This window comes from Sebastes umbrosus, chromosome 17 (assembly GCF_015220745.1).
Source record: "Sebastes umbrosus isolate fSebUmb1 chromosome 17, fSebUmb1.pri, whole genome shotgun sequence".
NCBI lineage: Eukaryota > Metazoa > Chordata > Actinopteri > Perciformes > Sebastidae > Sebastes > Sebastes umbrosus.
The window spans coordinates 30,632,108-30,648,620 of record NC_051285.1 but is presented as its reverse complement, the minus strand read 5'-3'; the positions used below and the strand labels follow the sequence as shown (position 1 = coordinate 30,648,620).

Here is a 16,513-nt window from a genome sequence, read left to right as displayed (position 1 = left end):
TACATACTTTTACTTAAGTAACATTTTCAAAGCAAGACTTTTACTTGTGACAGAGTATTTTTACAGTGTGGTATTAGCACATTTATTTAGGATCTGAATACTTCCTCCAACACTGCACAGTTGTCAACACAATACGTTTTATTAATAATCACAAACTGGCTTTGGAAGTAACCTGAGGTAGTTTTTAACAAAACAAAAGTATGATTTTAGCTGTCATTCATATGATATTACATTAGTGCTTTACTTCATAAATCAAAGATATTCCGTGTTTAAAGTAATCAGCTTGTTTAAGGTGAGACAGCTCAGTCTGGGTTCAACTTTAATGGTATATTTAGTTGTAACAGTTTGACTCTGATCAATAAATGTCAGGTTGTCCTGTATAATGTTAATAATGAATATCAGTGAGGTGTTTCTTCAGCTGATAATCATAATTCAGATTGATACTCTCTGATCAGCATCACTGTGTTCATGTTGTTGAGTCTAATTGTCTGATAAATGTTAGTTGTGACACCTACAGTACAGGTAGTTATGGCTGAAACCTTGTCTACGTACAGTGCAGGTAAATAACACCTGGCAGGTGTGTTTCTGTTAGAAACAGCAGGAATGTGATGAAGCTGCAGGTGTTGGGAGTTCTTGTTCTTCATCTGTGCTCGTTGTGTTTTTAATGCAGTGGGTTTCTTTGCTTCACGGTGTGAATAGTTGACCTCATATCAGTCACACTGATGTGAATACAGACAGTAGAAACTGGTTTATCAAGAAGATCACGTTGAACAAATGTTAAATCTAATGTGTGTCGGTTCACTTTCCTCTGTGACAGGACTACATATATGTAGAGACTGTGATCACTACAGGTTGTAATATTAATATTTCACACTAGTGGACAGTTTGTTCAGGATTTGCACAATTCTTTTTTAAACGTTTTACTGATTTAATTTGAGGTGTTTAAACTGTGTTTTCTTGTCAGCAGCTCAGATGTGGAGGAAGAGGAGCTGCAGGTGGAAACACTCGAGGATGTTGTTATCAGACAGTTTTCCCTAACATAGTTCCTTTTTGAATGAGATATAAACATTTAAACTTTATACTGCATGATCATCTTCTCAGTCAGGCTAGGCGTTATCTGTTGAGACTGTTTCTTTAGTCAATCTGTAACTTGATAGTGTGACACGGAAATATAAATACATCATTGTTAAAGTTACTCATTAACGATAAGCTTCTACTAACTCTGAAATACTGACGTGTGAAATTCAATAAACTAGTAACTTTAACATTTGACTAGTAGAGAATTTGGGATTATATTTCTAAATCCAGGTTGCTGGATATTACTTATGTCTTTTCTCTTTTTGTAAAAATAAAAAAAGCTGAAACATGAAATAGTGGAAGAAACATACAAATATAACTAATAAGAAAATAATATAATACATTTCAAAATGTAGGTTCTTGTACTAATTGAGCAAGGAAGATGTGTCATTTCTGGCTACTGTGTTTAGATCATGAAAAAGACTTGCAACTCAGAAATGATTTTATTGTGCAACAGAGATTATATTTTTTCTTCCAGATGTTCAGAAAAATCTTAGAGATATAATTCTGAAAAAACAACAACTATAAAAGCACATTAGTATTTAACTAAACTGATTTATTGACATGATTTAAACATAAAAATGAGATAACATCGGACCAAAACTCATTTTAATTCAACCTGTTCAAGACAAAAGATATTCTCATAAACACGCCGTGTTAAAAAGATGATTAGTGTGAGCAACACACACACACACACACACACACACACACACACACACACACACACACACACACACACACACACTCGTAGGTAAACTCTGAGGTCAAAGGTTTCCTGTAAATGGAGAGATGAGGTACCCTGAGGGAGTGCTACTGAACTAGTTGTGTCATTGTAAAAGGATTCTATTACGTTACAGAATTTAGGTCCAAATCCAAACTGTACATACGTAAGACTTTAAACAGGCTCATGAACGGGGAGGGAACTATGACAGGGATTTCCTGTAAATGAAGAGAGGAGGAGCCACACTGATCCTGTGATCCAGGCTCATGAGAAAACAGGAAGGAAACCAGAAAGTGGAAGTGTTCAGTTCAGTTAGTTATTCCAGACTCCATTATGAGAAGAGGACCGAGGGCTGACGACTGAAGACTGAAGCAGGGTGAGTGTTAATCCAACATTTTATTATGTTACTGTTAAAGTGTCTGAGTCAGTTTCCTCCCTGTGGACTGTAGAGGAGAGAAATGTTAGAATGAACTCAACAGTTTGATTCATCTGTGAACACAAAGTCATGACTGGCTGAATAATCCTCATTAAAGCTGCTGTAAGCCAAGAAAACAAGCAGAGAGGTAAAGAGAAGTGACCAGGTGGAGCGCTGGCTGCTTTATTATACTGTATACTGTGTGTGTGTGTGTGTGTGTGTGTGTGTGTGTGTGTGTGTGTGTGTGTGTGTGTGTGTGTGCGTGTGTGCGTGTGTGCGTGCGGGTGCGTGTGCGTGTGCGTGTGTGATAGAGAGAGAGGTTGTGTGTTACTTCCTGTTCTCTCAGTCTCGCCTGTGACTCTTGTACAAACTTGTTTCCTTTCCTGTTTAACCTCTCAGGCTGACTTCAGATCAGAAGATGATTGACTGTGAGGAGGAAGAGGAGGACAGAGCAGAGTCTCTAGTCTCTGGCTGTCTGACTATGAAGAGTGACCGGTCCTTAGATCATCCTCCAACGTTCAGTAATGAACCTGGACCCTCAGAGTCAAAGTAAGAGAGCTGCTACTAACTCATTTATAGGACTCATTTGTAGTTTCCTCTGACAATACCATGTTTTCTGTTGATTTTGTGTTTGTATATTCAAATTTCTACACAAATGTATTTGCCAACTACAATTTAACAGACTTCGTCAAATAAGCTCTTCCTCTTAGTGTCTGTGACAGCTGTCAGTCAGCTAGAGAAGATGTAATCTAATCTAAGAAAACGGCTACAAACCTTTAAAGCTCGTTATTGTTGACAGCAGCAGTAGTTTGTGTGTTTAGAGCGACCTTAATGACCTAAAAGAGAATTCATCAAGGATTCATGTGATGTGAATAAAATCATGTTGGTGTTTGCAGAGTTCAGTCCAGACGGAGAGCAGAGTCTCCAGTACCCAGCTGTCTGTCTGTGAAGAGTGACTGGTCCATGGGGAAACCTCCATTCTTCAGTAATGAACCTGGACCCTCAGAGTCAAAGTAAGAGACTGTTTCTACTGTAAGCTGACCTGATGGATGATGATGCATTGAGGATGAAGACTAAATGTTCTGCTAACAGATTTATATTCTGATGCTGAACTATTAGTGCAGATACTGTTTCAACCTCAGATGGATCTTAGTCTGGGTTTTAGAGCCACAAACTACTGATTGTATTTCTGTAACAAAACACCTGAGAACCTCCATTTCACAATGATGGTAAAAGACTGTCTGATGATGAGGTAAAGGGCTGTCTGATATAACAGCTTCAGTTCCTTGTCACGGCCACGGAGACGGGACCCCTCTGGAGGACGGACCTCTCTGAAACCCAACAGGCAACAACAGCTGTCAGTGTGACCCGGAAATCGATCTCAGTCCTCCATCTTGAAGGACGTCCCAATTCATAAAATGTGCATCGAGGAGCGAGGAGGCTTGCTGGAGGAGCTATGAGCGAGGATACACCAGTGCATCCTCCAGTGTTTCCTCTACGATTGTTATTTACCGACAGACACGCCCCCTTATTGGATATCAGTTATTGATTGGATGCTGCTGCTGATCGGTTTGATCTGATACATCAACATCACTGAGTTTCATACCGGAGTGAAGACAGATCAGAGATTAACAGATTTATAGTTTAGTTGTCTTCTGATTCACCATCTAGTTATAATCTGTGTTAACTGTAGGTGTGAACAGCAGACGGAGCATGTTGATGGTGAAGTGATCCAGCAGCAGGAGGACCTGCAGGAGCTCTGCTTCACACACCGTCACTGAAGGAGTCTGATACTGAAGGAGTCTGATACTGAAGGAGTCCGTCACTGAAGGAGTCCGACACTGAAGGAGTCTGACAGTGAGAGGGGTTTATAAGAGCTGACATACAGACTTAAAATAACTTTCTTCATTTATTAGAAAGAGTTTTCTTTTGATGATCTGTTATTTCTCCCGTTAACTTTTATTAAGGATACAGTTAAAGTCAGAGAGAGAAGGAGGGTCTGTCTTTTACACCTTTTACATCATTTATCCTCATTTGCATTCAGTCACATGAGGCTGATAATTCCTGAACGCCGGGTTTGATATGAGTTACATCATTTCACTTTTCCCTGAAACATTCAGACTAATACATAACTTCTACTGTCAGAATATCAATAACTACAGACGCTAATAATGAATAAATAATATAAAGGTGTTGTGCCAGTAGAGATGGTTCCTGGTCCTCTAAGCAGGACTCAGTCCACAGTAGAGATGGTTCCTGGTCCTCTAAGCAGGACTCAGTCCACAGTAGAGATGGTTCCTGGTCCTCTAAGCAGGACTCAGTCCACAGTAGAAACACAGACTGCAGCTGTTATTCATGTGCAGGTGTTTGTTAAACAGGTAACAGGCTACAGAGAGGAAACACTGCTGCTCTGATAACTCTGTTTCTTTATTAGTATTAGATCAGTTCAGACATAAACAGCTGTTGAAGCCGACTGACAGCTGATCCAGATGTGACCAGCTGCTGCTGTCATCAGAAACGGACGTCGCTTCACGTGACGCTTCAGAGGAAACGACGTCTCATGTCTCTAAAAACATATTTCCTCGTTTCCTCTCTCCTCGAGTCGTTTCCTCGCCTCCTCCGCTCGCATCTCCCGTGGGCGGGACTAAGACGCGAGGAGAGGAGTCGAGGAGAGGAGTCAAGCCGTATAAAAGAACAAATGGGAAAGACCCTCCCAGTCTCGCCTGTGACTCTTGTACAAACTTGTTTCCTTTCCTGTTTAACCTCTCAGGCTGACTTCAGATCAGAAGATGATTGACTGTGAGGAGGAAGAGGAGGACAGAGCAGAGTCTCTAGTCTCTGGCTGTCTGACTATGAAGAGTGACTGGTCCTTAGATCATCCTCTGAACTTCAGTAATGAACCTGGACCCTCAGAGTCAAAGTAAGAGAGCTGCTACTAACTCATTTATAGGACTCATTTGTAGTTTCCTCTGACAATACCATGTTTTCTGTTGATTTTGTGTTTGTATATTCAAATTTATACACAAATGTATTTGCCAACTCCAATTTAACAGACTTCGTCAAATAAGCTCTTCCTCTTAGTGTCTGTGACAGCTGTCAGTCAGCTAGAGAAGATGTAATCTAATCTAAGAAAACGGCTACAAACCTTTAAAGCTCGTTATTGTTGACAGCAGCAGTAGTTTGTGTGTTTAGAGCGACCTTAATGACCTAAAAGAGAATTCATCAAGGATTCATGTGATGTGAATAAAATCATGTTGGTGTTTGCAGAGTTCAGTCCAGACGGAGAGCAGAGTCTCCAGTACCCAGCTGTCTGTCTATGAAGAGTGACTGGTCCATGGGGTCTACTCCATTCTTCAGTAATGAACCTGGACCCTCAGAGTCAAAGTAAGAGACTGTTTCTACTGTAAGCTGACCTGATGGATGATGATGCATTGAGGATGAAGACTAAATGTTCTGCTAACAGATTTATATTCTGATGCAGAACTATTAGTGCAGATACTGTTTCAACCTCAGATGGATCTTAGTCTGGGTTTTAGAGCCACAAACTACTGATTGTATTTCTGTAACAAAACACCTGAGAACCTCCATTTCACAATTTACACTTCAAGAAAATATTCATATTTCTGCCGGAACGTTGAAGTCGCTGTAAAGATTTACAACTATTCAAAATCTGAAAGAATGAGCTTCAAATGTGTAATTCATTTTCTCACATTTGTCCTCAAAATACTGTGTTGGTTTGACTTCTCCTAAAATCAGCTTTTTTGAAGTGGGGTTGTACGTATACTCCCGTGTTCTGGGAAGTAAAATTACTGCTTTTGTGAATGGAGTCTGGTGGCTTTGAAGAGAACGATATAACAGCTTCAGTTCCCCGTCACGGCCACGGAGACGGGACTCCTCTGGAGGACGACCACGGAGACGGGACCCCTCTGAAACCCAACACGCATCAACAGCTGTCAGTGTGTCAGTGTGCTGACTTGACTATGACTTGCCCCAAACTGCATGTGATTATCATAAAGTGGTCATGTCTGTAAAGGGGAGACTCGTGGGTACCCATAGAACCCATTTACATTCACTGATCTGGAGGTCAGAGCATTCTTCCCAACAAATTAGCATGACCTGGTTGGTACCGATGGGTTCATCAGGTTCTCTAGTTTCACATGTTACCAGGATCTTCACTCTAGCTTTAAAACTGAGCCGCTACAACCTCTGAAAGACAGAATAGCGTCCGTCGGATTGTTAAGAGGTTAATAAGACAGCCAGATGGTAAATTCAGCTCATTAGTGTTGTTGAAAGCAGGAGAGTTGAAATAAAGGAACACTGTCATCACAGACTGAATGCTGAGTTCAAACAGAAAAGTAGCAACACTTTAACTGTTCCCTGAGACCATCTGAGCTTTGAGACAGTGTCGGCCAATCAACAAAGCATTTTAGTTATAAAGACATGTCTTCACAGGAAGAGGAGTGATGTCTCTGTGGAGGAGCAGCTGTCCTGCTGTGCTTTGTGTCAGGACGTCCTGAAGGATCCGGTCTCTGTCTGCAGACAGTGCATCACCTCATACTGGGACCAGTCTGCTTCATCAAGAGACTCCTCCTGTCCCCAGTGTGGTCAGACCAGCACTGTACAAAGTAAGACTCTACATCTGTCTGCTGACGTCTCCATGTCTGAAAACACTACTTGTTCTTTTAATACATAAAGAGTCATAAAAGTCTCACCAGGTCCTGCGAGGACACTAGGGGACGCGCTGCTCCACTCAACTGGCCGTTCAAGCCATAGACATATATACATATGCCAACGTTGACGTACAGTCCAGAGGTCAATGCGGCATCTATGTATATACAGACGTGGACAAAATTGTTGGTACCCTTCCGTTAAAGAGAGAAAAACCCACAATGGTCACTGAAATAACTTGAAACTGACAAAAGTAATAATAAATACAAATTTACTGAAAATTAATTAATGAAAATCAGACATTCCTTTTGAATTGTGGTTCAACAGAATCATTTTAAAAAACAAACTAATGAAACTGGCCTGGACAAAAATGATGGTACCCCTAACTTAATATTTTGTTGCACAACCTTTCGAGGCAATCACTGTTTCAGCTCCTTCCACAGATGTTCAATAGGATTTAGATCAGGGCTCATAGAAGGCCACTTCAGAATAGTCCAATATTTTGTTCTTAGTCATTCTTGGGTGTTTTTAGCTGTGTTTTGGGTCATTATCCTGTTTGAGGACCCATGACCTGCGACTGAGACCAAGCTCTCTGACACTGGGCAGCACATTTCGCTCCAGAATGCCTTGATAGTCTTGAGATTTCATTGCACCCTGCACAGATTCAAGACACCCTGTGCCAGATGCAGCAAAGCAGCCCCATAACATAACCGAGCCTCCTCCATGTTTCACATTAGGTACAGTGTTCTTTTCTTTGGATGCTTCATTTTTGCGTCTGTGAACATAGAGCTGATGTGACTTGCCAAAAAGCTCCAGTTTTGTCTCATCTGTCCAAAGGACATTCTCCCAGAAGCTTTGTGGCTTGTCAATATGCATTTTGGCAAATTCCAGTCTCGCTTTTTTATGATTTGCGTCCTCCTCGGTTGTCTTCCATTAAGTCCACTTTGGCTCAAACAGTGACGGATGGTGCAATCTGACACTGATGTACCTTGACCTTGGAGTTCACCTCTAATCTCTTTGGAAGTTGTTCTGGGCTCTTTGGTTACCATTCGTATTATCCGTCTCTTCGATTTGTCATCAATTTTCCTCTTGCGGCCACGTCCAGGGAGGTTGGCTACAGTCCCGTGGACCTTAAACTTCTGAATAATATGTGCAGCTGTAGTCACAGGAACATCAGGCTGCTTGGAGATGGTCTTATAGCCTTTACCTTTAACATGAAGGTCTATAATGTTCTTTCTGATCTCCTGAGACAACTCTCTCCTTAGCTTTCTGTGGTCCATGTTCAGTGTGGTACACACCATGATGCCAAACAGCACAGTGACTTCTTTTCACCCTTTAAATAGGCAGACTGACTGGTTAATAGTTTGAAGACACCTGTGATGCTATTTACAGGACACACCTTAGTTTAACATGTCCCTATGGTCAGATTATTTTCAATCTTTTCTAGGGGTACCATCATTTTTGTCTAGGCCAGTTTCATTAGTTTGTTTTTTAAAATGATTCTGTTGAACCACAATTCAAAAACAATGTCTGATTTTCATTAGTTAATTTTCAGTGAATTTTTATTTATTATTACTTTTGTCAGTTTCAAGTTATTTCAGTGACCATTGTGGGTTTTTCTCTCTTTAACGGAAGGGTACCAACAACTTTGCCTACGTGTTTATATACATACGCCAACGTTGACATACGGTCCAGAGCTCAATGCGGCGTCTATGTATTTATGTCTATGGGTCAAGCGGTGACGTGGAATGCACCTGATTGGTTCTTGGTTTTCTTCTTGCCGTTTCAAACAGGAAACAACATGGTGGCCTGCTCATAAACTTTCTGTTATTCCGTCTAAACAATCCACCAAAATCTACTTCTGACAACATTTGAAGCCAGATCTAGGCGATGCCTCTGCTGAATCTGGTTTTATTTCAGAACTAGATCTCCTAGTTTGACAGCTTGACAGTTTTGTGAGCCGACGCGTCGCGCTGGACGGGCTCATGTGATTAAAGGACTGTTCCCGCCTTTTCATTTTGAAAGAGCAACGGCCAATGAGGAAACTCCAACACTCGGCCGACCAATCGTGTAACTTCATCCCTCATTCAGTGACAGACTTCTACGGTTGTAGGACTGCTGGCCCTCTGCAGTCCAGCCTTGAAGACAGAGACAACAAGAGAGACAGCACGAGCGAGAGGACGATCAGTAGAAGAGAGACAGAGAGACGTAGCGTGACGCTGTTGTGAATGAGAGAAAGAAATGTTATTTTCTGATTGTTTCACGGCGTTAACGTTCTAAAGCAGAAATAAATAACCCTCAAATACTCAACATGATTTACTGTGGAGACGGACGCTTTTAGTTTCACTTTCCTCCTCTGCATTCATTACATCCAACGTGCAGCAGTAAATGTCGTCACAGTGAGATAAAACCTAACGTTTATTTTTTTCCAGCGTGTTTTTTAGATGAAACGGGCGACACACTGAACGGCAGACTGCAGAGTGTGTTTACCGCTGCGACCACCAACAGCCCTCGTCACATGTCATGTTGCTTTTTCTTACATCAGAGGACTAATTTGCTGAATCTTCACAGGTCTTTAGACCGTAGTGGAAACACAGACAACAGTGGACTGAAGGAACCTTTCAGGTCCTTAAAAGTAGTAGGACTAAAAAGTCCCAGGAACTTTTGGTGGAAACCCGGCTTTTGTTAATAAAAACAGGTCCACACAACGAGATATGAACATATCCTGCATTATTTGATGAGTGGATGAGTTTTAAATATTACAGGGAGGAAGGAACAGCCACAGTGAGCTGTTTAGATGAAGAGCTGCAGACGGACAGCTGAGGCTCCGCCTCCTCTGCTGTCAATCAAACATGTACACCGACTGATGCTTCCACTAAAACTGGACTGTTTAACCTTTACTTCTTTTTATTTACTTTATATTGATCACTTCAATATTGGCAATGGAAATAATAAGCAGATGTTCTTTATTTAGTCTCAAACTGTTTCCCTTCTCTTTCAGCAGATAGAGGTCTGCAGGAGGTTGTAGATGAACATAAGATCAGTCTGAAGGAGAGATGTGAACGTGTGACTGAAGGAAGTGATGAAACAGGAAGTGGAACCCTCCTCAACAGGATCTACACTGAGCTCTACATCACAGAGGGACAGAGTGAAGAGGTTAATACCCAACATGAGGTGAGGCAGCTTGAGACAGCTTCCAAGAAGAAGACCCTCCATGACGCTCCAATCAAGTGCCAGGACATCTTTAAAGCCTTACCTGACCAACAGGGACACATCAGAGTCGTTCTGACGAACGGCGTCGCTGGCGTTGGAAAAACCTTCTCAGTGCAGAAGTTCACTCTGGACTGGGCAGAGGGCTTGGAGAACCAAGATGTCAGTCTGGTGGTTCTGCTTTCGTTCAGGGAGCTGAACTTGATCAGAGATGAGCAGTACAGTCTTCTCATGCTGCTCCATGTTTTCCATCCAACATTACAGAAGGTCACAGCAGAGAAGCTCGCTGACTGTAAAGTTCTGTTCATCTTTGACGGCCTGGATGAAAGCAGACTTTCACTGGATTTCAAGAACAACGAGGTTGTGTCTGATGTCACCCAGAAGTCATCAGTCAACGTGCTGTTGACAAACCTCATCCAGGGGAATCTGCTTCCCTCAGCTCTCGTCTGGATAACTTCCCGACCTGCAGCAGCCAATCAGATCCCTCCTGCATGTGTTGACAGGGTAACAGAAGTACGAGGCTTCACTGACGCCCAGAAGGAGGAGTACTTCAGGAGGAGAGTCAGTGATGAAGAGCTGTCCAGCAGAATCATCTCACACATCAAGACATCCAGGAGCCTCCACATCATGTGTCTAATCCCAGTCTTCTGCTGGATCACTGCTACAGTTCTGGACCACATGTTGACTACAGACCAGAGAGGAGAGCTGCCCAAGACCCTGACTGACATGTACTCACACTTCCTGTTGGTTCAGACAAAGAGGAAGAAGCAGAAGTACGGTGAGGGACGTGAGACGAGTCCACAGGAGCTGACGGAGGCTGACAGGGAAGTTCTGCTGAAGCTGGGGAGGCTGGCGTTTGAACATCTGGAGAAAGGAAACATCATGTTCTACCAAGAAGACCTGGAGCGGTGTGGTCTGGATGTCACAGAGGCCTCGGTGTACTCAGGAGTTTGTACAGAGATCTTCAAAAGAGAGTGTGTGATCTTCCAGAAAACAGTCTACTGCTTTGTTCACCTGAGCATTCAGGAGTTTCTGGCTGCAGTCTACATGTTCCACTGTTACACAAACAGGAACACAGAGGTACTGAAGGCCTTCCTGGGAGAAGAATATGTTCATTCAACCCTGGATGACTTCCTGGAGAGAGCCATGGAGAAATCCCTTGAAAGTAAAAATGGCCACCTGGACCTGTTTGTTCGCTTCCTTCATGGCCTCTCTCTGAAGTCCAACCAGAAGCTCTTAGGAGGTCTGCTGGGTCAGACAAAGAGCAGTCCAGGATTCATCCAGAGAATCATCATCAACAACCAGAAGCTCTTAGGAGGTCTGCTGGGTCAGACAAAGAGCAGTCCAAAAATCATCCAGAGAATCATCAACAACCTGAAGGAGATGAACAGATATGATGCCCCTCCTGACAGAAACATCAACATCTTCCACTGTCTGACGGAGATGAACGACCACTCGGTATATCAGGAGATCCAAGAGTTCCTGAAGTCAGAGAACAGATCAGAGAAGAAACTCTCTGATATCCACTGCTCAGCTCTGGCCTACATGCTGCAGATGTCAGAGGAGGTTCTGGATGAGTTGGACCTGCACAAGTACAACACAACAGAGGAGGGACGACTGAGACTGATTCCAGCTGTGAGGAACTGCAGAAAAGCTCTGTAAGTCCAGATGTGATTAACTTTATAGATCAGTGTAGATTAGTAGTTTAGTTCTTCAAATATACACACTATAAATTATTCTTAAAATATAATATTCTTATAAGTGTTCCACGTGTTTATTACATAAATATGTCAGTTGTATTTTGTCACAGATGTTCTTGAGCTGTTTCAAATGTTGAGTTCAAAATGTTTCAGTACTTTGTGTTTCTAGCTGTCAAGTTAATGAACACTTATTCTATTTATTTATAATAATTGTTACATTTTACAGTTGTTTCTGATTTATGTTTTTGGGTGATGGAGACGACATGTGAACCTGGTAAAACAAATGAAAAGAACAAAAGATCAGCTGTCTGGTGGAGCGCTGGGTCTAACCGGTGTAACGGCAGCAACAGAACGTTTGCTGATCCGGCGGGGAGTCGGGGCGGTCCTGGGATCAGAGCCCTGGTGCTGGGGTTTGCTTTCAATAGGCCTTGCACCACATTACACCTTACCTCGTGTGTTTTTGGGCTCATCTCTTTCGTTGGCTTCAAATCCAAACTGTTGCCATGTTGCCATAGTTTTAGTTTTCTTTGAGACCAGCTCTGCCATGTCTCGTCTCGTCACCCCAAAAAACACATGAACTTCCTAGTAAACAAACCTCTTCTTGTTTATACACCAACATAACATCATAATATTACGTTAATCACGTTGTCATATTGCAAATACAGGCTGGATTTAGCACTGTGTCTCTGTCGGCACAGGTTGTTGATGTCTGATACTTTTTAATTTGCCAGAACGTGTCATAATGACAAATATCGTTCTGCCGGTTAGCATAAAATCAAACCGGTTCAAGCTCGTACACCGGACAGGAGCGGCTAAACCGAAAATCGACCCAACTCTAGCATTAGCCACCGTAAACTACTGGTCATACGAGACAAAGACTGTCGTTGTAAAACCCCTGAGTGTGTTGAATCGAGCAATGGTGCATTTTATTGCTCATGAAGTCAAGTTGTGTTCCATCATCGTGTTTTTAAGTCTTTCCTTTTATTCTGTTACTCACAGAAGGAAACTCAGGTGTTTCTCTCTCTTGTTGCTGTAGAGAAGAGTAGTAACAGGAAATACACAGCTTCCACCAATAACAGCGGTCTGATGAATATATAACAGCAGAATGGTAGAATTCAGACTTTTTAAGAGATCTTATACACACCAAAGATCAATGTTATGTTTTTAATGCTGAAACACTGATAACATCTTTCTGATGACATTATGCTGAAAATAATGAAACCTTATCGGGTCTTTAATTGTGTTTGTGAGCTGAATACGTTTGATACTCAGATAAGAGTGTTAGTGTCAAAACGCCATGCAGTCATCAAAATATCTAATTATATGAATGTTTAATTATGTAACAGGTCTAATATTATTATGCAATTTGTTTCATTTCTCTACCGTTTGGCAGCAGTCACTGAATTTTCCCATTTATGGACGTGAACCTGACAGCAGCAGGTAGTTAGCAAAGAGAGGTCATCTTTATCAACTGTATTATTATTACTTATTCACTGAGTTTTAAAAATGCTTTTCTAATCAAGAAGGCCTCATGCTAACTTTGTGGAGACAGACCTGGGATCAGATCTCACTGACAGACTGGACATTATGGAAGCCTCAATGTAACTACATGTTCTCTCTCTTCATCTGCAAGATTAAAGAAAAACAAAGATTAAAAGTCTGCAGGTTTGAGAGAGAGTGATGAGAATTATTGTTTCATGTCAAACAGTGAGATAAGATTAGCTGAACCACTGATGTGAGGAGCAAATGTTAATCAAAGAAGTATATATCAAACTGTTTAGTCATCAAATGCATGAAGTAAATATAAACTGTCCTCTTTCATAATAACATATTTTGTAATCTTTGTGTCATCACAGACTTTCTGGCTGTTACCTCTCAGATATTCACTGTGAAGTTGTGGCCTCAGCTCTGAAGTCCAACCCCTCCCATCTGAGAGAGCTGGACCTGAGTAACAACAAGGACCTGAAGGATTCAGGAGTGAAGCTGCTTTCTGCTGCACTGGAGAGTCCAAACTGTAGACTGGAGACTCTGAGGTCAGTTCACTGACTGTAGTTTATGTAGTTTGTAGACACTCTCTCTGCACACTGGCTCTGCTCCAGATGGCTCTAGAGAGGGACATTCACGTTTTCACGTCGGTCACCATACTGTAGCTCTCCAACACGCTTGGCACACAGGAGAGGCTTCAGTTGGTTGTAATCTCCTCACCTCACCACTAGATACCACCAGATCCTACACACTGGACCTTTAACCACAGACCTTATTTCAGGCATCTAACTAAAAACCCATTGACCTCCAGACGAGGAAACAGGAAGTGCTAAAATGCTGACTCATTTCTGGGCTTTAGGACTCATTCCTGTAGCTCTCTATTTGAACATGTCTAAAGGTGCAGCACTCTTCAACAAACACGTATTGCACCAACTTAAAGGCACATAAGTGATGATTATGAACGACACCATCTAATCAGAGGTTTCTATGGTTCTAAGTTATTCCCACGTTCTTTTTGACAGCAGATCTAACTGTGCTCTGTTTTCATGTCAGCATTGTCTAATTATTTGAAGCAAAAAACAAATAAATATTCTGCATCAGAAACATCTTTGCAGGTTCATATTTTTTCAATCTATCTGAATACAATACTCACATGTTCATATGTACATTCAAAGAGTTATTGATGTCTGTCATCATTCCTTCTGTCTGTGAAGCAATCCCCGTTTAACCTGAGTGTTACGAGATGAGGACTAAATCCACAGTCTTGTTGTGTGTAAAATGACCTGTAACGTTGATCTTAAACTAATCGGAGGCTTCAGCAGTCTGAGTTAGATGTATTAGGGCTGGGTGACTTGGACAAAATCAAATATCACAATATTTTTTTGTGTAAATGACCAATAATAGAACAGCTAGAACAGTCTGGTAAGTTCAGAAAATGACATCACTTTACTGTAATTTAGCCTTTAAAACCAGGAAGAGACAACACTTATGCCATATCACGATATTACTAGGGCTGTCAATCCATTATAATATTTAATCGCGATTAATTACAAATTAATTTCACATGTTTTATCTGTTCTAAATGAACCTTAAAGGGAGAGCCAACAGGCAACAACAGCTGTCAGTGTGTCAGTGTGCTGACTTGACTATGACTTGCCCCAAACTGCATGTGATTATCATAAAGTGGGCATGTCTGTAAAGGGGAGACTCGCGGGTACTCATAGAACCCATTTACTTTCACTGATCTGGAGGTCAGAGGTCAAGGGACCCCTTTGAACATGGACATGACAGTTTTTCCTCTCCAACATTTAGTGTAAGTTTGGAGCGTTATTTAACCTCCTTCACGACCAGCTAGTCTGACATGGTTGGTACAGATGGATTCATCAGGTTCTCTAGTTTACTATGATACCAGCAGTAGTAGTATTATTATTATTATTATTATTATTAGTAGTAGTAGTAGTAGTACTTTACTATGATACCAGTATCTTCACTCCAGCTTTAAAACTGAGCTGCTACAACCTCCGGAAGATCGATTGCGTTAATGCGTTAAAGAAAATGTTGGCGTTAAAACGATTAACTTTGACAACCCTAGATATTAGGATATCCTAAATCTAAGACGATGTCTTGTCTCATATCACGATATCGATATAATATTGATATATTGCCCAGCCTTAGTATGTATCCAGTCAGTATGTTGTGTTTGACAGTTTCCTTGTTGAGCTGCAGGAGGATTAGTAACTCAAAGAGGGAATTTGGTACTAAACAGTCTGTAACTTTGATTTGTCGGACTCAGACTGCTGAATCTTCATATTAGTTTCAGTTGAACTTCTGAAGTCATTTCTTACAGTGTAGTTGTGTTATGAAGGGACCACTTCACAGGAGGAATGATTACTGCCACCAATAACTCTTTTAATGTACATATGACATGTGGCTGTTGTTTACAGACACACTTGAACAAATGTGGACCTTTCCTGTAAATGACATAAACCTGCTAAGCTCCCAGATACAGTGAGAAGAAGGCCATGTAATAAATGAAGTAATGAAGTCCAACAAGTCTGATTTAATATTGATCCTCTAATTCCAGACTTGACAGAGATCAGCAGCTTGTTATTGATGTGTGTTGACATGAACAGCTGTATGAATGTTGTGGTGACATCTGGATGATGTCTGTAGAAGGCTGACATTATGATGATCCACAATAACACAATGACAAAGTCACTCTACTCATTTTAGGGAAAAGATCATTGATTAGGACATAGTGATGTTGAGCTACACATTTAAAACCTGAACACATCTGATTGGATTATAAAGTGATTTTTATCTTCATCATTTATTCTTTATTCAGATTGAGTGACTGCAGTTTGTCAGAGATCAGCTGTGCTTCTCTGATCTCAGCTCTGAAGTCCAACCCCTCCCATCTGAGAGAGCTGGATCTGAGCTACAACGAATACCTGAAGGATTCAGGAGTGAAGCTCCTGTCTGGTTTTCTGGAGAGTCCACACTGTAGACTGGAGACTCTGAGGTCAGACACCATTTTTTACTTGTGTACTGAGATTAATATGATGTGAAAGTTGTGGTGACACTAAACTGCAGACATCAGGCTGATATTATACTGATCCACACTGAGTCTCTTAATGCTAAAGTCTATTTTCTTCTTCAGTGGTTTAGTCCATTGACTGTGGCAGAGCAATGTTGAGCTACACATTTAAAACCTTCATATATCACAACTCCTGACTT

The 16,513-nt window shown here is 41.4% G+C and overlaps 1 protein-coding gene across 1 annotated transcript in view; it reads left to right on the top strand.

The window, feature by feature from the left end:
• Nucleotides 1–2,519: 2,519 nt before the first annotated feature.
• LOC119476114 (NACHT, LRR and PYD domains-containing protein 12-like) overlaps nt 2,520–16,513 on the top strand; it is a 54,286-nt gene continuing 40,292 nt past the window's right edge. Inside the window, exons 1-7 of the mRNA XM_037749327.1 lie at nt 2,520–2,761; nt 3,088–3,226; nt 6,666–6,838; nt 9,883–11,334; nt 11,410–11,749; nt 13,648–13,824; nt 16,122–16,298. Of these exons, the coding sequence (XP_037605255.1) occupies nt 2,632–2,761; nt 3,088–3,226; nt 6,666–6,838; nt 9,883–11,334; nt 11,410–11,749; nt 13,648–13,824; nt 16,122–16,298 (2,588 nt within the window). The 5' untranslated portion in view covers nt 2,520–2,631. The remainder of the gene's footprint in view (nt 2,762–3,087; nt 3,227–6,665; nt 6,839–9,882; nt 11,335–11,409; nt 11,750–13,647; nt 13,825–16,121; nt 16,299–16,513) is intronic.